The sequence below is a fragment of the Mytilus edulis genome, chromosome 1 (genome assembly GCF_963676685.1).
Source record: "Mytilus edulis chromosome 1, xbMytEdul2.2, whole genome shotgun sequence".
In the NCBI taxonomy this organism is placed as follows: domain Eukaryota; kingdom Metazoa; phylum Mollusca; class Bivalvia; order Mytilida; family Mytilidae; genus Mytilus; species Mytilus edulis.
In genome coordinates, this window is record NC_092344.1 from 122998633 (window position 1) to 123022131 (window position 23499).

At 32.5% G+C, this 23499-nt stretch overlaps 2 protein-coding genes across 2 annotated transcripts in view; both read right to left on the reverse strand.

The window, feature by feature from the left end:
- Positions 1–6796: 6796 nt before the first annotated feature.
- Positions 6797–20711, reverse strand: LOC139518571 (hemicentin-1-like). The gene is made up of 11 exons (XM_071310057.1): positions 20421–20711; positions 19426–19725; positions 18588–18893; positions 17818–18114; positions 17289–17543; positions 16249–16533; positions 14781–14909; positions 13692–13842; positions 12460–12498; positions 9409–9492; positions 6797–8867 (listed from the first exon to the last, which is right to left on the reverse strand). Exons 1-11 carry the CDS (start codon positions 20653–20655, stop codon positions 8675–8677), a joined length of 2274 nt encoding a protein of 757 aa, XP_071166158.1. The 5' UTR covers positions 20656–20711; the 3' UTR covers positions 6797–8674.
- Positions 20712–22054: 1343 nt separating this feature from the next.
- Positions 22055–23499, reverse strand: part of LOC139505419 (hemicentin-1-like) — a 34393-nt gene continuing 32948 nt past the window's right edge. The window contains exons 19-21 of the mRNA XM_071295034.1: positions 23184–23483; positions 22751–23050; positions 22055–22074 (exon numbers count right to left, since the gene is read on the reverse strand). Coding sequence (XP_071151135.1) covers positions 22055–22074; positions 22751–23050; positions 23184–23483 — 620 coding nt within the window. The remainder of the gene's footprint in view (positions 22075–22750; positions 23051–23183; positions 23484–23499) is intronic.

Consider the following 23499-nt stretch of genomic DNA (forward strand, 5'->3'; position numbering starts at 1 on the left):
TATAGTGTAAACATTACATGGAAAACTGAACATAAATAGAAACTATTTTTAACATATTCACATTTATTTTTAGATGTATTAATTTATAAAAAAATGCTGTGAGCGCTATATCTTTTCCTCTTTGTTTAAAATTAAAAACAATTATATACATAATAGTTTTGTTTGTGTAATGGGTTAAGTGTTCAAGTAATATGTCATTCATGGTTCCATCCAACAGCACTGTAGACTTTTGAATGTTGATTGATAGAAATCTCCCCCTTTTCATGACTGACAAAAATCAGACATGTTGTAATTCCAGTAGCCCCAATTATAATAGCAATGCACGGAGGATGCATGAGACATATAGTGTTCTCTTTGTCAGTCAGGCTGAGTATCTGTTACACAATATTTTATAAACGAAAAAGTTTCAAAAGTTATCGATAGGCGCAGAAGAATGTTGTGCATTTTCTGTGTATACACATGATTTTTTTTTTCGAACTGGACACTTCATTTTGGCAAAAACAGTTCTGTTAGTTACGTGAATAAATTAACTCATCATTGATAACAGGATTGAAATTTTGTACTTTGACCAGACGCGCATTTCGTGAATTGGTACAGGTACTTTCCTAAGGAGAAATGGTAAATTAAACCTGGTTTTATAACTAGCTTAACCTTTCACTTATAAGACAGTTACATAAAATTCCATTATATTGACATCGATGTGTGAACACAAAAAAAGATATACTAGTATTAGGTAAAAATGTCAAAAATTGGTACATCAGTCAACATTGTGTTATAATCTGTATAACTATGTAACAAAGAAACACAAAAAGCATTTAAACAAAACACCATGACAAAAATGAAAGACAAGAATACAAAAAATTACCATAACACAAAATGCACGAATGATTTGCAAATGGCTCAAAGCAAAGCTGACTATAAGGTTTAATAACGGATAAGTCAAATTCTTTATATTTTACATTTCGAATTACACAGCATAGCACCTGAATATGCTTGCAAAACACCACTTTAAAAGATGCGTCTGTACTTTTGTGATTTATTTCTTATTGAATTTTTAACAACAATGTATAATAAGTTCAGTGCCAAATATATCCTGTTGTTATGATCACAATCATTTAATGAAATCCATCTGTAAGCGAAAGCATATTTTAAATTCGTGGTTAAGTTGTGAATTTATCACTTGCTTTACTTTTACTTTTCTATGGACTACTCCGGATGCATCGAACTGCTGAATCAATCTGGTCGTTCAGGCATGGTACACTCAAATCGACAATCTTTCAGCGACCTAAAAAAGCTATGTTCAATTATATTTTAATATCGTATTGATTTCTTCCTCCATGCTAAAGTTAGCAATAGTAATTTACTAGCATGGGGATTTTCTATCAACAGAATGAAAACTAAGGAACACAATCAGGGTCATAATAGTCTATAAGTTTAAACTATTTTAGCGATGAATTATGACCATAAGTTTATCAAATCATTTTGAAAGGATCACATGCACTTAGTTAATGTTGACAAAGGTTAACATCCATAGATGACTGGATACATTACAAATCAAGAGTTGAAACATAAATACTCTATTATATATCGATTTCATGTTTTAAACAGTTCTTTTTTGTGTATCATATCTTTATAAGTAATTGAATATGCATTTTATTATATTCGAATTAAACGACAAAGTCGTTATTTTGAACAAATTAAAGTTGACAAGTGACTTACTGACAACAGGCTGATTTTTACTTAAGCTGCTTTGATATATTGTGTTTCAGGACAATAAATGAGAGACTGTTGACAACATTTTAAACGACAAACGTATCGTTTGGACGACCACCAATGTTTGACTGTGAACATGAGGTACGGCTAGTGCAAAGCCAGTAACAACTAATAAAAACATCACTTTATAAGTCTAAAATATCCAGTACATATAAAACATTCCATGTATTTAGTGTAAAGACATCATTTACGAACAGAGAAAATATGACCTTGTGACTAGTGCGATGCTCCAAAAAAATATGGTGTCATAAGCTATGCATACACCCGAGATAAAATGATATATATTGGAGCTAAATTTGTTGTTGGTTGATATGAGCATGAAGTCAAAGGTGACGAAAAAATTGTATTGAGACAGTTTCGTAGTTTTATGGATAAATGGCAAGCACTGACACTATAGACAAAGAAACTAAATCAGTTCAAATAGTAAACGCAACTTCAAGTGCTACTGTGTCTTGTGCACTGTTATATTTCGTTTTCATACATTTTTTATATGGAATTGTCCAATAAGTATCTTTTGTCTCTCTTAAATCAGATATGGTGATGATATTTATTGTATAATGGAAACAAATGAACCATCTGGCGGACAGTTGTCTCGTTGGCAATCATATCATATATTGTTATTTTGATAGATACGAACCAGCCACATGTTAATTACTACATATCGGCTTATTTATTTCTCAAACAAAACAAATAAGTTGTGGTAAGTCCACATTATATTTGTTTCCATTTCAAAGCGACGGACAGAATGACACGGCCTGTGGTAAACAAAATTGTGCTTGATAATCATATCTTAGAATGTGTCATTGGTACATATACAGAAGTCATTTTTCTTCTGAAGACGGTCAAATAATTAATATATCACATGAAAATATAGATCGGGCAGTTGCATGTTCTAACACCTGTTGTTAAGGCCATGTAGATATCAATTTTCTAAATTGTAGCCAACATAAGATACAAATAAAAATTAAAAATAATATTAACCAGATTTATTTAACAAAAGATTACAAGAAATATTTCACAATTTGAAAATAGCAACCGTACTGTTCATTCCTTTGTTTTGTCATTATCTGGAATTCTTCTCTAAACTGTTACGGTTAATTACTTCACAATCTAGTATGATTTAGTAAACAAAAGTGTCAATCCAACTCTGACTAGAGAACTTCCGAGTAATCAAATATATCAAAGTCTGATCATCATAATACCTTTCTGTTCACAAGGAAACTCTCAAAACCATGAGTTCCGAATGGTGAAGTTGAAATCATCCCTTAGTTATGTTTACGGGTTGGTTGACCATTATGGAATAACCGTTTCACAGATGATATCGGAAATGTTCCTTACGTCGTAACAACAATCCCCTTCCCTTTGCATGAACATGACCTACCGAATTATACTATTTAAAAGGTTTGTAATAAAACAAGCAACACGACGGGTGCCACATGTGGAGCAGGATCTGCTCACCCTTCATGGGCACATGAGAACAATCCTAGTTTTCGGTGGGGTTCGTGGTGGTTAGTCTTGTTGTTTCTTGTGTACTATTATTTATTTGTTTGTCTTTTTCATTTTTAACCATGACGTTGTCAGTTTTTTTTCGAATTATGAGTTTAACTGTTCCCCTGATATCTTTCGTCCCGCTTTTAGGTGTCTCTATATATAAAGAATCTTCTTAAACTCTGTCGAAGGGGAACTCCTCGAAAACTGTAACAGGGAAACTTCTAAAATACTGTAAATCACACATCATAGATAATAATTATTCATGAAACATCATGCAAGTCAAAAAGAAAGTTCATATCATTTCCATCAGCATCTTGGATTGTTCCAGTATATGCACAATTACAATATTATTTTGTAAACAACCATGTTTACATATCATAAGGCCAAACAATACAAATACGGCCAAGACAAATAAATATGATAATTACAATGTAATAACCCCTTGCCGAAACTTGCAGTTTTATTTCATTGATCATTAGTTCTTGTGATTCCTATAATTCTGTATCCTTAACTGTAAAGATGAATTATTAAGTTGTACTGTTCGTTTAAACAAGTTTCATTTCCTACATAATATAGTGAAATTCCTTTACCAAGGCAGAATTATGACAATTGTTTTCCATTTGTTTAATGTTTTTAAGCTTTTGATTTTGCGTTGTTTTTTTTGGGACGTTCCGTTTGCAATTTTCATTGTTGTTCGTTTTTTTTTTATCATTTTACTTTTTGTCTTATACAAGTCTTGGTTAAACAAAGCATTCAGAAAAAAACACAAACATTTATAAAAGATGAGGTAACCCCTATAACCGAATATTTCGCAACTGCAACGTCTTATATAATGTCCAACGTTAACGTTATTTTAAACAAGGAAACTGAAAACATGCAAATTACCGTAACTGACATTTTCCCATGAAATAGAACAGATGAAAATACAAATCAGTTTTCCGCAAAACATTATGTATCAACATTCAATGAAAGAAGGAAGGACGTTCTAAGTTATAAGATAATCACAGGAAAGACTACTAACCCTAACCCTAAAATTAACCCAAACCCCAAGACACGTAACGAAATCAGGTTTTGTTGATCAATCAAACATGTTTAAAGCCACCGATATATCAACAAAATCAAATATCAACTAGAATGCTTGAAAAACAACCAAGAACATCAACCAAATAACCCATCATATTTTTGTAGTTCAACAACTAAAATCTTACAGCAGCCAGGTCCTAAAGGGTTGTAAAAACAGGGCTGTGCATTTAATTTTTCGTTTTGGTCCTAAAAGCATTGAACGTCGTACTATGTTTGGCTTTTAAAGTTTTTAATTGGAGCATCACGAATGAATATATTTTAGACAAAAAGCGCGTCTACCGAATAATTGCCCTATTTATCCTGTTATTTATAACAGGAAGCTGATTCTGGTGATAATGACACGCGATGTTGTCTTTAAAACAATTGACAGCTAAAGTAGTAATAGGAATGCATCTCCATATTTATTACACCATTTGGTTATTATGATGTAAAGGAATTGACTCATCTTAACAATTGCTGTGGTGTGTTTCGTAGGTCCGATATACTTTACTGTCGGTGGCATGTGTTACCCCGTTAACAAGGTAAGATTAATGATAGTAATAAACATTTGTTTATTGTTTGGTCGTTTCAATTTCTTTTACACAATATACATAAAAAATTCAAATTTGATTTTATAAGGTTGAAATAGTTAGAATTTGTTATTACATATTATCTTGCGTATAAAGTTATCATGATATATATGAAGACAAGTTTGAGTGAATTGCATCTATAAGCATATTGTTTTTATAATTTATGAACAGTAAAAAATATTTTTCATTTTTCATCTGATCATATCTTTTTCTTGGCTTTGTTGAAGCTTTGAAGTTGGAACAAATTAAGTTCAGTCCGTTTTATTTGACTCAAAGTAATAAGTTACAATGAACTGAACATTATTGAAAATTACCTATATCGCATGTGCTTACAACTTTTTAACTTTAAGGTTATTAATAGTGTACTTGACACCCATTACCGATTCAAAGTTCATATTAAAGAGGCTTTGAATCGAAGAGAAACTTTCAAAGAAACTTTTGAAATTGTACAATTGTATAACTTAGGTCAATCTTGCCAGCTTTAAGAGGTCAGTTGTGGATTTAACAAAAGTCTAGTTGAAAAATCGTTATAGGTATAGGAAGATGTGGTATAAGTGCCAATGAGACAACCCTCCATCCAAATAACAATTTATAAAAGTAAACCATTATAGGTCAAGGTACAGCATTCAACACGGAACCTTGGCTTACACCGAACAACCAGCTATAAAGGGCCCCGAAATTACAAGTGTAAAACCATTCAAACGGGAAAACCAACTGTGAAATCTATATAAAAAAAACGAGAAACGAGAAACACGTATAAATTACATAAACAAACGACAACTACTGTACATAAGATTCCTGACACAGGACATGTGCAAACATTTGCAGCGGGATTAAACGTTTTAATGGTACCAAACCTTCTCCCTTTTACTGAGACAAAAGTATAACATCACAAAATAGAAAAAAAACATACGATCAATTTATAATCACTAATTTATGCTATACTTTAAACGATGAGACAACGAGTCTGTATAGTTAATCGGAAAATGCTCTTCACTCAAAACTCATAGCTATTTGAAAATATTTCAGGTTTATGTACCCTTTTGTAGTCATTTTTGTACGAATTTTTCAAACCTCAATTGTATCAAAACTAAAGATATAATAAATAATAGAGATAGGCCATTTAGTACATGTTCCAAGGGGAAACTTGATGCAAAGCATTATTTTTTACTGTTTCATTGCATTTGATAGAAAAAGAGGACTTTGTGGCAAATAAATCAAGATTTTTATAGAAAATCCGCAGACTCTAATGTAACTACACTACCGTTGTCAAATCTGAAATATTTACAAATTTAGACCGTTCAGTGCTGTTTATTTGGAATTCTTATTGACGCAATCTTTCTTGTAACATCATAATTGTCGAGACCGTTAAAACTTTAGAATTGTGCTAGTTCATATCGCACATTATTATTTTTCTTTAAAGCATATATTTGAACTCTCTGATGTAATTATTCATATAACCTTTGTCGTGTTTAACAATTTTTTAGAATTGTGCAAGCGTTATTTATAAATAATTACATTTAAAGTTACCTTTTTTTGTATTTGGAGTTGTTGTGTACACTTTTTTAGGCGTTTATATATATTCGGTTTGAATGTTCGGTTTGTGGCCTCCAATATGTTGATGAGTCAAAGCAGCCGTTCCACAAACGCCTCAATGGCCATAGGAGTGATATCTCTAAGAAGCCACTTCTCCCAGTTTCTCAGCACTTCAGACAGTCGGGTCACAAACCTGATGACTTTAACCGCATGTAAATTGTAGTGATTGAACAGAACATTCACTGGAGTGATGCCCAGCGTAAGGTTCGGGAAAGCTTTTGGATAAAGGAACTTAATGTGCATCATCCAAACGGCATCAATAAGAAATACTAACACTTTTGTTTTTCACTCATTTTTATTGTTAATATGCACAGTCACGTATATTGAATTATAGTGTTTTGTTTATATTATGATATTCAGGATTTTGGATTAAAATCAATCGACCAAAACTTACCTGTATTATTACTGATCTATTGTTACACCTTATACATTATGTATCAGTATAGTTAAAACTTGTGACACTTGAAGAAGGCCATTTGTTGAGCCGAAATATTTGTCAACACGATTTAATAACAACATTTTCGTATTATAACATCTTATATCAGTACCGTTACATAGTAAATTTGCTGGTTGGTCTTTTTTTATAGACTTATATATATATACAACTCGTCTAAACATCAACCCAACAATGTTAGATCTGTAAATTTGCTTTCGCAAATTTTTTGTTCTTCCCTCGCCGGGATTCGAACCCATGCTACTGGGATATCGTGACACCAAATCGCCTGCACTGCAGCCGTCCCGCTAGACCACACGACCACCTGGGCTCTACAAATAATAAAGCTTTCAGTAGCCGTGTGTTACCTTTCCTCGTCAGTTTTAATCTAGCGGCGTACTGCAGTACATGGTATATAAGGCATGTATATATATAAATTCACAGGCAACCACGTCTGTTTGGTTATGACGTTACGTCACAAATACGAAATAGAAAAAAAGTTTTGAAATATCGGTTTGACCAGTATAAGAAAATATTTGTGTGTGCAGAAGCAGTCAATAAAGGGGTCTTCTCGTAGGATGCAGCAGTTCACTTTCAAGGTTGGCGTTTTTTTTTTTAAATAACTCGTGAATAGACACAGTTTACTAACATCATAATACACGAAAGAACATTCGAGTGTGCTCACGTACACCAACCTCCTCCCCCGTATATTATTATCTCGATATTCATTGATAAAAAATATAAAAAAATATTTTCATTCTGCTGCATTTTAAAAACTGATAACATAATTCTATACAATCTTAAGCCTATACTTTTAGGTACCATCACACACATTAACTATACTTATGGTACTATCACACACAATTAAATTACAAATATTTCTCAAGATCTAAATACTATACTTTGAGATACTATCACCCCCAATTATATAACACATAGTTCTTTATGATCTAACGCATATAACATTTTATCTAATACCAAACACAATAAGATTTAACACATTTCTGTGCAATCTAAAGTCTATACGTTTAGGTTCTATCATAAACAATAAAATTAAACGTATTTCTATAGCTCTGAAGCCTATACTTTTAGGTAAACGCAATTAAATTAAACAGAATTATGTACAATCTAAAGCCTTTATTTTAGTATTACTATCACACATAATTAAATTACACATATATTTTACTACAACCTAAAGCTTATCCTTTTATGTACTATCTCACACAATAAGATTTAACATATTTCTATGAATCTGAAGCCTATACTTTTAGTAACTATCACACACAATTAGAAAATGCATATTTCTGTGCAATACAAAGCCTATACTGTCACACAGAGTTTTATTACACATATTTCTCTACGATTTAAAGCCTATCTTATAAGGTACTATCACATATAATTAGATTGCACATGTTGCTTTACAATCTAAATCCTATAATTTAAGGTACTATCACACATAAGATTATACATATTTTACAGCTGTAATTTCACTTTCTGTTACCAATGTAGATAGTATCATATTCCGTCTAAAAGTATTCTACTATATTGGTAAGAACTGGCAAGCAATGCTACCTATAAAAACGCTTTACCAAGATTATAAATTTCCAATATTACAAGCTATATATAATAAGGCAAATTACTCCTATTCGAACTAAAATTCCACTAGTCATTATATCACGTTCATGATCACGTGACATCCTCAAGGTATCAAGTGCTCTAATCCATGACATTACCCAGGAACGTAATATCTTTCTTTTTTTCTTTTATCTTCTGAAATAGATTCGTTGGCACGCATCTGTTCCTTAAGAAGACGTTTGTTCCTCTTTCTTTTTCTTCGCCGGCGTCTTCTGCGTTTTTCTTCTTCCTCGTATGTGCAAGTTGTATCTGAATATGTGTTGTCTTTTCCGAGAATTCTTTGCTCACTGTAATAAGTTAACATAACATGAATTCTATAATATTATCATTTTGACATCAGATTATTTGGTTTAAACTATCTATGAGCAACTCGACGGGTGGCACATGTGGAGTAGGATCTGCTTATCCTGCTGGAACAAATAAGAGCATCCCCTATTTGTAGTGGTGTTTGTGTAACTCAGTCTTTAGTTTTCTGTGTTGTTTTTTTTGTGTTCTATTGTTTGTCTGTTTGTCTTCTTCTTTTTTAACAATGACGTTGTTTGTTTATTTTCGACTAAGGAGATTTATTTTCTTCTGGTGTCTTTCGCTGCTTTTCTTTTGCAACAATCATAAAAGATAAATCACGCACAAAATTGAAACTTTAAGACAATAAGAAAAAACATCCCGCGTGAGATAGCAAATGTTTTTAGAATGAGGTATTTTGTAGTGTAAAACTATTGTCACTTTAAGGTATAAATCGTCAATTTTTGAGACATTGCCATTTAAACCCGTCGTTGCCCTACCTCTGAGAAACAAACTAAAAAATAAGAAAATAAAAGTTTTACTCACAGTTGTTTAACATCTTCAGACTGAAGAAACTGTGACTTGTTAATCTCAAAGTCACAAGACGTGTCATCATGGTCATAGTGCCGACTAGAATTAAACAAAACTAAAATGAACAACGACACTTACTGAAGTTTTGAAAAAAGCCGAATGGTACCTGAAGGTCAGGTTACGAAAGTTTGTCTACTTACATATAAGATCTCTGTTTCTTGCATGTATGCAATTCTATCAGGTTTTTTTAACAATGGTAATTTAAGTTTTAGATTTTGCTTCGTGATTTACAAATATCATTCTATTCAATATTCCTTCCAACTATTTCATTAATCTTGTCACAGCAAAAACGCAAAAGGTTATTGCAGTGTTTTATTTCATTCCGTATCCTATTCATCAAATACACAAAAAAAAACCAATAGGAGACATGGTATAACTGCCAATGACGAAACTTTCCCCAAAAAATTAAATAAAGCGGATGCAATTAATAACCATTTACCATTAAAAAGAGTAAACAAAACCCATACTAATGAGTCGGCTTTGCTAGGGTCTGCACGAAAAATAGTACAAAATTAGAAAACTTACGGTTTATTTGTAACAAAACAATACGAAAAGTCGATAAGGATAAAAAAAGGGGGGAGGGTAGAATTCGACTGCAAAGTAAGAGTATATTAGATATAGACGACATTTACGCATTGTAGCAAAAGTTTTCCATGGGTACTGTTAAGACAAACTCTCATTCTGACTACGTGATTGTTAACATAGACAAATAAAATTGAGAAAGGAAATGGGGAATGTGTCAAAGCGACAACAACCCGACCATAGAGCAGACAACAGCCGAAGGCCACCAATGGGTCTTCAATGTAGCGAGAATTCCCGCACCCGTAGGTGTCCTTCAGCTGGCCCCTAAAAATATGTAAACTAGTACAGTGATAATGGACGTCATACTAAACTCCGAATTATACACAAGAAACTAAAATTAAAAATCATACAAGACTAACAAAGGCCAGAGGCTCCTGACTTGGGACAGGCGCAAAATTGCGGCGGGGTTAAACATGTTTATGAAAACATATAATCAAACGAACATCCGACTCTGGCAAATGTTCTAGTCTGATACATTATAATACCAAGGGATTAACATACTGTACTGTAGTTTATCTTGTTTTATAACGTAATCATACCATTCGTATAACTTTCAAATATTAATTCAAATCTGGTTTCATAAACTTATCAGCGATCACTCATTCTCCTGTGAAGGGATAGTTTTTGACTTTAAAGAAACTATCCTATGTTCAATTGAAACACATTGTTGGTTTACTCTCTCTATGGAGTAATTGTTTTTCGCATGGAAGTTGTAATTAGAAAAAAGTATCTAAAATTAAAACACAGTCAGCACACACACCACCCCTTTTACCTAGCACACATACGTTCATACTCCATAAAAATTGTGATATTCTTTTTGAATATTATTTCGATATGAAATTTTAATGAAAAAATATACGCGTTACTACAATTGTATTACACGCATTTCGATGAATAATATCATAATATCTCTTCTGTGATGTCCAAGACATAGATATTTAAAAAACATAAACATAAACAAGCGTGGAAGAGTTGATCAACTAAAACCAATTAAATTGAGTGACAATCGGATAAGGAATCAGAGCTTAGCATTCCTAAATTTGAATCTAAATTTTTTTTTCGACATAAACTATTTTGTTGCACTACAGATTCTCAAAAATGTGCATTATTGCTACATCAATGACACAAAGGTTTCTTAACTGCCAATAAAACATGTGGTTGTATAGGGCTTACACCATAATACATACATATATTTATACATAGGATAAAAGTCTAAAAAGTGTGCAAAAACACGCACTCGTGAAAAAGATCGTTGACTTATATTAAGACATTGTATTTATATATAAAATTGAGAAAGGAAATGGGGAATGTGTCAAAGCGACAACAACCCAGCCATAGAGCAGACAACAGCCGAAGGCCACCACTGGGTCTTCAATGTAGCGAGAAACTCCCGCACCCGGAGGCGTAATTCAGCTGGCCCCTTAAAAACATTATGTATACTAGTTCAGTGAAATGAATGTATCTATGGAATTCGTTTCAAATGAGACAAAACAATGTGAGATCTCAACATTTGTGTAAGCAAATTTGTAATCTTTCCTCAGCGGGATTCAAATCATTACATATGTGTCATCGTTGGACCACTGCCTGCTTCGTTTCCAGCACCATCATCAAATTTGTATTGTATTATACAGGTCTAACCATGTGCGAACTCTATGCATGAAACCCTACTTGAATATCATGCGGTTATAGTGAATACCTTGCCAACGAGGGGCGTTCAGTTTTCTTTATGGGATGCATATATATATACGCATCCATATGGACGTTAAAATCTGATTTGTCTTAGATAGAATTTTTGTCACAATAGTTGCATGCTGCTCAAGGTAACGTTTCTGTCCTACAGTTATCAGAAATATTGAAATAGTCCAGTGACATTCCAAATGGCCCCTCAGAGGAGCAACATGGGAGAATCTTATTATAAAATATGTTGTTAATGTGTTTTCGTGTTGAATCAATTTGCTTGAAATAATTGACACGGGACATCTAGGACTTGTAAAAATTAATTAACCAGCACAATTCTATCGAAGTGGTGCATTTGGTATAATCCCTTCGATAAATTTACGGACGTCATCACAAGTTGGTTGATAGTTATAGAATATCTACTTCACAGATGACTAACAACAATCCAGGCCTAGAATGCGCAAATGTGATTTACCGAAGTAGAATTATCACTAGGAATGTACTTCAATGAGCAACGCGACAGGTGTGGTTTGTGATGCAGAATTGTCGTACCCTTTCGGAGCATCTGTGGTATATCACGGTTTGGGTGTTGTGCGTGTTGTTCAGTTGTAGGTGTTTTATATTTTGTTTTGTGTTCTACTGTCTTTTCGGCGTTTTTCTGATTTATCCATGGCATTGTCAGTGTTTTCAACTTTGAATGTCAATTTGGAATAGTTTGCCCCCCTTTAAACAGTCAATATAACTAACCTGTACTTCTTAGGACGCGTCTCACTAACTGATCGTTTTCTGAAGAAAGAAAAAACACAAAATGGAAGAACGGTACACATTTGGTTGTAATCGGTATATGCTTCACTTTTAGTACTAAAGTTAAAATAAACTATTCTTAATTCTATTATATAGATGACGTAAGGAGGTGTCGCAAATCTATAAAAACTTGATACTATAAAAAAAACTTTCAACAGTTAATTCCATGTGTAAGTTCCGTATTTCGTAACTACAATACCCTTCCGTTTTCACGATTGTCACATACCGAATTATACTTTTTACCAGATTTGTTATCACTTCAGATACACGACGGGTGCAATATGTGGAGAAAGACCTGCTTACCCTTTCGGAGCACCTGAGATTACCTCCAGTTTTTGGTGGGGTCTTTTTTGTCTTTTTATTTTTAGCCATGACATAGTCAGTTAATTTTCAATCTATGAGTTTGACTTCTGGTGTCTTACGTCCCTCTTTTGTTTAAATAGCTTGTAAATTTATTAAACATTTAACTAAACATATCCAGTTTAACTCTGAAGTGTAATCGTTTTAAAATATTGACTTTATCAGAAAATATATTTCTCAGTTTTGATTAAAAACAACTCGTTACAAATAGAAGCCACACTATTATACCGGTGTTCAAAAGTAATTCATCGATTTAAGTAAAAATACGGGATACAAACCAAAATAAAATGAGAGAAACACAACAACTTTATGAGGAAAACAGCAGAACAGCAGAAAACTGATCTGCTACAAAATCAAACGCCAACATACATAGAAACGAACTGACATATACAAAGTAACTCTTTCTTATATTCAATATATATTTCAGTAACTAATTAATATTAAATATAAAACACCTTTCAACAGCTATTAAAACTAACCTGTAAGCATTCTTTGTACGGGTTTCACTACCTGATGGTTTTGTTAAAGAAGCAACAAAAACAAAAGGTACACATTTGGTGGTATTAAATAAGGAGGTGTAGCAGATCTATTAAAACATGAACAGTAACGTGAAATCATATTCCAAGTTTTACCTTGATTTTTTTTATATAGCCCGTAAACCTATCACACATGTGACTAAACATAATCAAAAAGTAGCCGCGAAGTGTAATCTTTTAAAAATACCCAAGTAGAAATATTCCATTACTCGAAATTACAAAATGTTGAAATGTGAGTATGAATTACATTATACAGTAAAGGGATTTCATTTAACTTACGTATCATGCTTAAATGTTGGTATTTCTAATTTACGGAGTGAGATAACCGATTCATCAGGTTCTTCATAGTACACCGGTATTTCTACTCTCTTAGGTGCTGGTTGTGGACTAATTCTTTCTTTCTTACCACCACATAAGGAAGCACATTTATCTGAAATTATTATTTAATCATTTGATGAACATTGGATATCTTTCTATGTCAATGATAAAAAACAGCATGCAAAACAATGAAAAGGGTCTTGAAATATTTTATGGATAAGTATTGTCAACTTTTTACAAGTAATTACCCTGATTTGTCTTGAGACGGGTACCCTTCCGGAGCATATGATTTTACTCCCGGTGTTTACTGGAGTTCGTGTTGTTTCTTATTTATTATTGATAACTGTTGATGTAAATGTCTTTTGGTTTTACGAGTCTTTGTTTACTCCTTGGTTTTGGTTGTTATTGTTTCTGTGTTGTTATACATATTATATGTTTCAAAATATACATTAAAAACTAACAAAAAAAAAACAAGTTTTAAGATTAAAATGTTAATGCCCCATACGTTATCCATTTTAAGAAATAAATTAGATATGATATCATTTGAAATGTATCCGAATCGTCAAACTTTAGTCGTCTGTTTCGTTGCATTATTGATTTACTAATCCTTAACGCACATCAGAGATAGTATCACACGATGTCAAGACGTTATCATTAGTATATGTAGTTTTTGCTGAGGTAGCTCCAAATATCACATCGATATGCATAGCGAGCACACAATTGAGGCAGTTTCTGGTTCTCGTGTCAAATTAGTGTGATTGTCTATAAAAGAGGGGCGTAAAATACCAGATGGACATGCAAACTCATAGATAGAAAATAAATGGACAACGCCATGGCTAAAAAAGATAAAGACAAACAGATAAATAATAGAACACAATACATAATTTTGTTAAAACTAAAGACTACGAAACACAAACCCCATCAAAAACTGGTAGTGATTTCAGTTGTTCCCGAAAGGTAAGACGATCCTACCACACATATGTCAACCGTCGTGTTACTCATGTTACTACAAACACAGTAATAAGTATAATAGAATAAGGAAATACGTACCTTGACAATAACAGCATACAATGATTCCGATGACTAACAATATTACAAAGACACAGGCTAAGATGATTGTGACTATTTCACCTGTACTTAAAGTTGAATCCGGATTTAATGAAGCAGCAGGGTCAGAAACTACAAAGAAGATTATACACAGTAAACCTTTATTATTCAATATACATTTGTACCACCTATTTTAAGGCTTTGATCACACCAAATCTTGCAAAATTGATTCTTACAAAAATAAATAAATGAGACTTATATTCCAATGAGTTTTCAATAGAGGGGAAAGCTAATAGAGAGCCATTCTAACTCATAAGTCGTAAAAAAAACTGAAGTCATGTCTTCTGTGACTAGTAATGACGTTAAAACACTGAATCCCTGGGATGTGTTTTAGTAGATTTTAGTCTACGGTGCATGATTTTTCATTTCTAATTGTTTTTGGCGTTAAATAGCTTTCAGTAACTGCAAGTACTATCAAATAATACTTTCGTATTAATTTGACCTGCTGATACAATTCATTATGCATTTTCGTAATTCAATGTTTACTTGTTTTGTGTAATATCTCGTCTCGTTGTTAGTATTTAGTATGATGATAAATCTTTACTTCTGTTCTCTGTTTGTAAAAAAATACTTTCGTACTCACTGTACTCTTCACAATAAAATTATCTTATTTAACTGTGTACGTTATTTTGTCAACGGTCTTTCTTATATTGCTTTAACTTTACTCCCCGTTTTTATTAACATTCTATTTACATTTTGTCATAGATCTATTTTTAAGCTTTCAGTAAACTTGCGTATAAAGATGATTTGTGTCTACTTTTGGTTGTTTTCTTCCTGATGGTACCGATCTTTATGGTGAGCTTATTTGAACTGATATTTACAGTTCGTTAAGATATTGTGCTGTTACATTTCTATCCTAGATAAGGGAAGTGTTGAGCCCTACAAATATGTTTAACGACATCTCATAATTCTCCATTTGAATATCCCAAGTCAAAAGCCTTTTGTTTGTCCCACATTATTCTCCAAATTTTAGGACAGTTTGTTATCTAAAATTTGTGATAAGACACACACTACCTATTCTTAATTTCAGCCCTTATTCTTGAACAGAGAATCCTAAGACAGAGATGAATGAAGGACAAACCACTAAACGTTAGATTCTTGGTTTTGCGCTATAAAAACCATGTTCAATCCACCATTTTTTACATTTGAAAATGCTTGTACCAAGTCATGAATATGACAGTTGTTGTTCATTCGTTTGATGTGTTTTATTATTTGATTTTGCCATTTGAATAGGGACTTTCCGATTTGAAATTTCCTCGGGGTGCAGTATTTTTGTGATTTTACTTTTTGTGTGGTTTTGTTGTGCATGTACTAAGTTTGTGTCATAGATATATATCCTATATCTTATGTTTTTCTTATCAAAATTCAAATTTCGAAACAAATCCTTTGTATTAGGATGAATGTCACTTACATGATGTTTCAACGGAAAGAGTGACAATTGATGAATTGCCTTGTCCCATGGAATTCGATACTGAACATGTGTATGACCCCTCATCAGAAGCAGTCAGATTAGTGATAGTAAGGCTAGGATTGGATAAGCTACCGCCCACGTATTTTTTACCATCAACAATAATGCCTTGGTTTCCTTTTCTCCATACAACATTGGTTGCTACAGGATTAGAAACGTAGTAGCACTGTATTGTAACAGCTTGTCCGACGATGCCTTGCGGTGGCTGTGTGGTTACATGTGGTATATCTGTAATTATAAAAATACGATTCCAATTGCATTAATTATAGCAGTGTTTGCAGATAAATTACAAACAAATTATTTACTACTTAATGCTTTACTAGTTTGCATGTAATTTTTGTTTCAATTTTGTTTTATTTATTTATACTGAGTTATATTTTTTTTTTAAAACGCATATGTTGTGGGACCTATTGCTTGAAATGTAACGCAGAGAAGAAAAAAAAAACCCCAACTTATCTTTCACGGTCACTATTAAGTCATTGCCTTGATGTCAGATCATTCATATACAGTGGTTCATATAAATATCTATGCACAAGGTTGATTTGACTCTTCCAAATTCAGTGTGCAAGGTAAATAGCTAAAATGTGTTTTTCAAGTAATTTGCTTTATGAATGATATCTATTACCTGTTTTGATTTTCTGTAATCATTGCATCGAAATATATATATATGTTGCTACTCATACCAACCGCAGACCTATTTATGGAGTTTTGTGAAAGCGTAATTATTTAGCTTATCAAAATAATTTATCAGATTGTTTTTTTTATATTCTTTTTTGCATAGTGTTCAGTTTGCCTTCAACATGTTTGGTTTGTAAACAAGTGTTGAGCCTTTTATTAACAAAATGCACGTCTTACTGGTCACGATGTATTGTTTGAAAGAACCAATCCTTTTTAATTGTAAAACCAATACATATGTAATCCAGTTGTTCAATGATTTATTCTGAAAAGTTTCTGCAATTAACAAATGATCAAAATATATTTACGGCTAACGTTCACTGTAACATTTGCACCAACATTGCCATAGGTGTTCGAAGCCCTACATTGGTACGTTCCAGCATCTGTCCATGTTGAGGATGTTATCTGAAGGACAGAACCTGTAGACAACTGTGTATTGGTATTGCCCTTAAACCAGGTGTATGTGATCGTTGGGCTGCCTTCGGCCGTACATGTAGCTGTTATAGTCTGGCTTTCGTTTACAGATACTTTACTGGGACTTATAGCAATAGATGTTGGTTGATCTAAAAACATTCAATACTGTTTGTAGGAAAAAGTTCATCATTATAGACTATTCATATAGGAGATAGCTGCATAATCATATCATTAGCTCATTTGTGTTAGCTTTGTAGCTTTATAGTCCTTCTTTAGTAATATTTTACTTATAAAACATATATATATATAAGTTTTTCTGTCGATACAAAAAAGTACTATTTCAATTATAATTTTCATTTTAAATATACACATTTACTACTAGTATTGCATTTATGTTTATCAAAATCTGCTTATAACATTTACCTCCAATGACAGTCAAGTTGACATAATTACTTGTTCCTGTTCCCTCGATGTTTGATGCCTGACAAAAGTACTGTCCTTGATCATCTGCTTGTACTCTACTGATAGTGAGGGACGGGTTAGATGTCGTTCCTCCACTGTATTTGATCATTCTTATATCAATAGTTGTGTTGACATTATTTACATTTCTCTGCCATGTTATCTGAGTAGCTGCTGGTAATGACGTTACTGTACAGTTAGTTGTCACAGATTTTCCAAATTCGACAGAGGAGACATGTGAAACCGTTACATTTGGGATATCTGTTAATAAAAAAGCATATCATATGATTTCACTGTCTAATTACATAATCAACATTTATTGAAGTTGCATGCAGATCGAAATAATATTAATGAAATAAATCATCTTAAATCATACATGTGATTACATGAGTAAATGGAAACATATTGCTTCGTGTTTGTTTTATATAAACTTATAATAGAGATCAGGCCAAATTTGTACATACGCCAGACGCGCGTTTCGTCTACATAAGACTCATCAGTGACGCTCGAATCCAAAAAAAGTTAAAAGGGCCAAATTAAGTCCGAAGTTTATATTAGCTTACCATAATAGGGTAGTAAAATTAATTCAAAATTGGATGCAGACATACCGATGTAGAAGACATATTGATAATGTTATTTTAACTTCTTTGATTTTGTAATCTTGCACTTAGCTTCTACTTTTAATTATTAAATTATGTGATGCTTTGACTTCATCCGCATCATTTTATACTTACAAACGATAACATCTAAGAATGTCTGTGAGCTTTGACCTGTGCCAACAGCATTAGTTGCATGACACATATAATTGCCTTCATCAGATAACTCTACATTATTGATAGTCAGTGACGGTGACTGTATAGTTGATCCGGAATATTTTGTGGAGGACGTAGGGTTTAGAGTTACTATATTGCCATTGGTAATCTTTCGTGTCCAGTAAACAGCAGTGTGTGTAGGGATGGCGGACACTACACAAGCTAGGGTAATGTTATTTCCAATATTTGTTGAGTAAATTATTTGTCCAGCTGTAACTACAGGAACACCTAGAATAGAACAAATTGAGAAAATATTAAGCTGTTAAATGTATGGTCAAACTTTATAAGGGGCAGTCATTAGCTATATCTACAGATTATAGTAGAAGAAAATGAAAACATACATTTATTTGACATAAACAAGAACAATTAGAACAATTTTCTAAATAAGAAAATGCCTGTACCAAGTCAGGAATATGTTAGTTGTTATAAACTCGTTTGATGTGTTTCAGCCTTCGATTTTGTTATTGATTGGGGACTTTTAATTTTTAATTGTCCTCGGAGATCAGTATTTTTGTGATTTTCCTTTTTTTTTTTGAAAAGTCAACTGCAACCTTGGAAGAATTACGTATGTTTGTGTTCAAGTCAAATATCAGTATTAAATGGTATTTCATTTTTCACGTCGGATTTTCATGGCTGACTTTACAGTATATGTTTGTTGTATCTTTTAAAAGCGTATATGCTGTTTATTATGAATTAATTATTTAGTTTAAATTGATAACCAGAACATAAATAATGATTTCCTTTTCGAATATATACTTACTTCCAATTACTCTTAAAGCACCTTGCATACTTTGACCAATTCCAACAGGATTTGCTGCTAGACAAACATAATTTCCAGCATCATTACTATTGAGGTTAGTTATGGTTAGGGATGGTGTACTAACAGATGATCCTGTATATCTGGAGTTAGACATGTCTACTGTAAAAATTGAACTTCCAAAAACTTTCTGCCAGTAAACTGAGGTAGCAGCGGGATTTGCGGATATAGTACAACCAAGTGTAATATTATCTCCATAGTAACCAGTAAAAGATGTCCGTGTAAGACTCACAATAGGAATACCTGATAGAATATAAGATGTTTTAAACAATAATTATTGTACAGGATTCATTTCTTCACACATTTTTGTCAATATAATGGAATTTTATGCGACTGTTAACAAGCGAGAGGTTTTAACTAACTTCAAAATTAGCTTTAATCCACCTTTTTGTACTTAGGAAAATGCCTGTCAGGAATATGACAGTTGTTATCCGTTCGTGTAATGTGTTTGAGCTTTTGAAATTGCCATTTGATTAGGGATATGTTTTAAATTTTCCTCAGATTTCAGTATTTTTGTGATTTTACTTTTTTGTCTATGGTATTGTGAAACCTATTATGTTGTAATATTTAATCTATCTGGGGTACATAAAGCATCAGAAATAAATTTATATAATCGCTTTATATCGAAAAAGACTTATATTTAAATGCAAATGAAATTTTCAGAAACGATTCTTGGTTAAAATACACCATCTGCACAAACAGCTTTTTCTTTTACAAAGGATGCTCAATATCTTAACTTCATGTTTTGTTAGATCCGAATATTCAATCTTGATTCCTTGCCTTTTCAGCACTTAAAAATTCTATTCCAATGCAAGAAGTCATTTTGTACGTGATCATTTCTTTGTCTTGTCATGTCTCAAACGCGTCATATACCTGCAAGCAACCGTAATGAATGTTCCTTTCCTAAAACAATCAGGTTAAATTTTATTTTTACTTACTGCCAGTAACATATAGTAAAGCATTTGTACTCTGTCCTGTGCCTACACTGTTGACAGCATAGCAAACATATGTTCCCTGGTCTGATAACTGTGCATTTGATATATTTAGGGAAGGTGAACTGACTGTTGATCCACTAAACCTTCCTCCAATGTTCACATTGGTTGATAAACCACCAGATATATACCTCCAGTATACACTAGTATGTGGTGGATTAGCTATCACGGTACATACCATGGTTACCGAACCACCAATGTTAACTGTATAAACTCTTGTAGGCGTTGTCAAATCAGGTATGTCTATTAAGAATACAAAATTATTTTATTTTCAGTCTACCCGTTTCTGATAATCTATTTAATTTATAATTTATTACGCAGCGAGGTTCTGCATTTTATAGCTGACTATGCGGTAGGGGGGCTTTGTATTTCATCAATGAAGAAAATGTTTTGAATAACAGCTATTTCCCAGGCTAGACATCTTCAGATTTTAAATGTTTGGCTTTGAGCGTTCTTGATGAAGGTTCATCCAGAAAAGCGCTTCGGACGCAATAAATAATAAAACGTGTTGTTTTCCATTTTTTTAATAACAATTTGAAATTTAAAATCTATTCAATATAGCAATGGAACCAAAATATCTCAATAAACATAATATAACGTCAACACCATATTCATCAACACTTTCACTTTCATACAGTGTACATTTATGTATATATATATGTCAACTTTAAAATAAAAATATAACAAGCTGATCAGATAATCTCAAAACTAAGTTGTGGCTGATATTTTCAATGTTATTCAATTTTTTTTAATGTTTCAGATATATTTTATCATGTTTATGGTTAGTAAATTTTTCACAATTTACATAAACTTAAGCCTAGAATAGATTTATGGTGTCAGTTGAGTCAGTTTTATTAAGATAAATATAAGACAGTATGTGTAGTATATAAATAAACTTTAAAAAATATGAAAGAAATGTTTTGATATCAACCAAATATTTCATACTATTATGATAATAGAACTTCCCTAGCAATCCTTGATAACCTTTGAAATTGGAATAGGTCAAGAATTGGCATACAAGAAGCACTTCAATAAGGTTTAATTACCTCAGAATATGTGTGTTTTACAGGTAAATAGAAAGCCATATTTCGTAAACTAGTGTATAACTAATCTCGTGAATTCAAAAGGCCTTGCGATTTATGTAAAATAGGATGTTGCAAATTTGAATGAATCTTATTTAGAATTTAATCCCAGGTGTGATCTTTTTAATGAGTTTGTCCCAAGCAGGCTAGAAGGTAATACTTTGTACTACTCTACTAATCGGAAGAACATTTTTTTTATAATTTCTTCCATTTTCATCTCCTTTTGACATATATCATATATAACTCTACCTTCACCCCACATTATAATAATAGATCTATTTCTTATATAAGGTTAAACAATTTTAGTGATTTTCTTTGCTGTTTTTAGCTCATAAAAACAATTATAAAACTATTGTATATAGCCATGAAACTTAAGCACCTTAATAAGGTTTTATTACCCTCAGTATAGGTGTGGTTTTATGTGAATTAAAACTAAAACTTAAAAAAAAATCAATTAGTTAATTTGATTTAACTATCTCTATTTGATAAATCTGAGAATCATGTAGGGATGTAAAAATCTGTTTTAATATAAATATATTTGTTTGTAATAGTTGAAATTAAAAAAAATAGTATAGGTTATTTGGTCAAGTGTGGTTTAGACTGGTCGAGAAGGGTTCATACCTTTGGTCAAGTATGGTTAATACTGACAAAAAAAATCGAATACAGGTCAAGAATGGGATAAGACTGTTTCAGACTGGTCGAGTTTCAGACTATTTTCAACAGTAAAGATCAGAGTCAAGTACAAATCAGTACAGTCGAGTATGGTTAAGACTGGGATCGAGTAATGTCAAGTAAAATTCAGACCAATTCAGACTGTTCGAGTAAAAATCAGTACAGTCGAGTACAGATATAGGCCATTTCAGACTTTTACCGGATTGTAGTGTATGGTAATGTATTTTAATGTTGAAACAGATACGATGCTTTATCAGAAAATGTTGTTGCTATAGATAAGATGAGGTTGATATTATATTGCATACATATTTGATGATGTTTTGTTAGTCTTATTTCGTGAAATTATATGATACTTCCAGTTGTTGGCGTTCCAAATATCTATCATCATAGAAACATGTACAGTGCGCTGTGAAAATTATTTTTTAATGCAATAATATGATGTTAGCTCTCTCTCTCTCTCTGTCCATTTTATAATTATACATATGTGATTTTGATATTGTTTCATATTAAATATAAACTTACTGCCAAGTACATCAATAAATATGAGAGAGCTGTTTCCAGTTCCGATACTGTTGGTTACTTTACAAACATAATAGGCTTCGTCAGACTCGTCAATGTTATTTATTAACAAAGATGGTGATTGTGTGGTAGAACCATAATATTTATTGTTGGTTGTAAGTATTTCTGTGACTCGGTTGGCTACAGTCTTTTCCCAAATAACACTGGTAGCTGCTGGATTAGCAGTATAAGTACATTGTATTGTAACTGATGATCCTATGTTGACTGTGTATCTAGATAGCGGAACAGTGACAGTCGGAATACCTGTAAAAAAACCAATGCGCCAAATGATATGACATGCAAATATAATCTTTTCACTTTTGCCTATTTAATAACCGATAAACTTGTATTCATTAACCGTCAGACAAAAAATTAAAAAAAAAATGTTTTTATTTACCTCCAATAACATCCAAGAATATTTGTGGACTCTGCGTAGATCCAACACGGTTTGTAGCAGTACATATATAGAACCCCTCGTCTGACATAACAGTATCACTCATGACCAATGACGGTGAGCCCACTGAGCTGCCGCCGTAACGACCGCTGGACATGTTAATATTCGTTGCTACATTATCGATATAATGCTGCCATGTGACACTTGTTGCTGTTGGATCGGCATTCACACTACATTGTAAAGTGATAGAGTTTCCGACATTGACAGTGTACCTATTTACTAGACCAGTAACTACAGGAACACCTAAAACAAATAGATA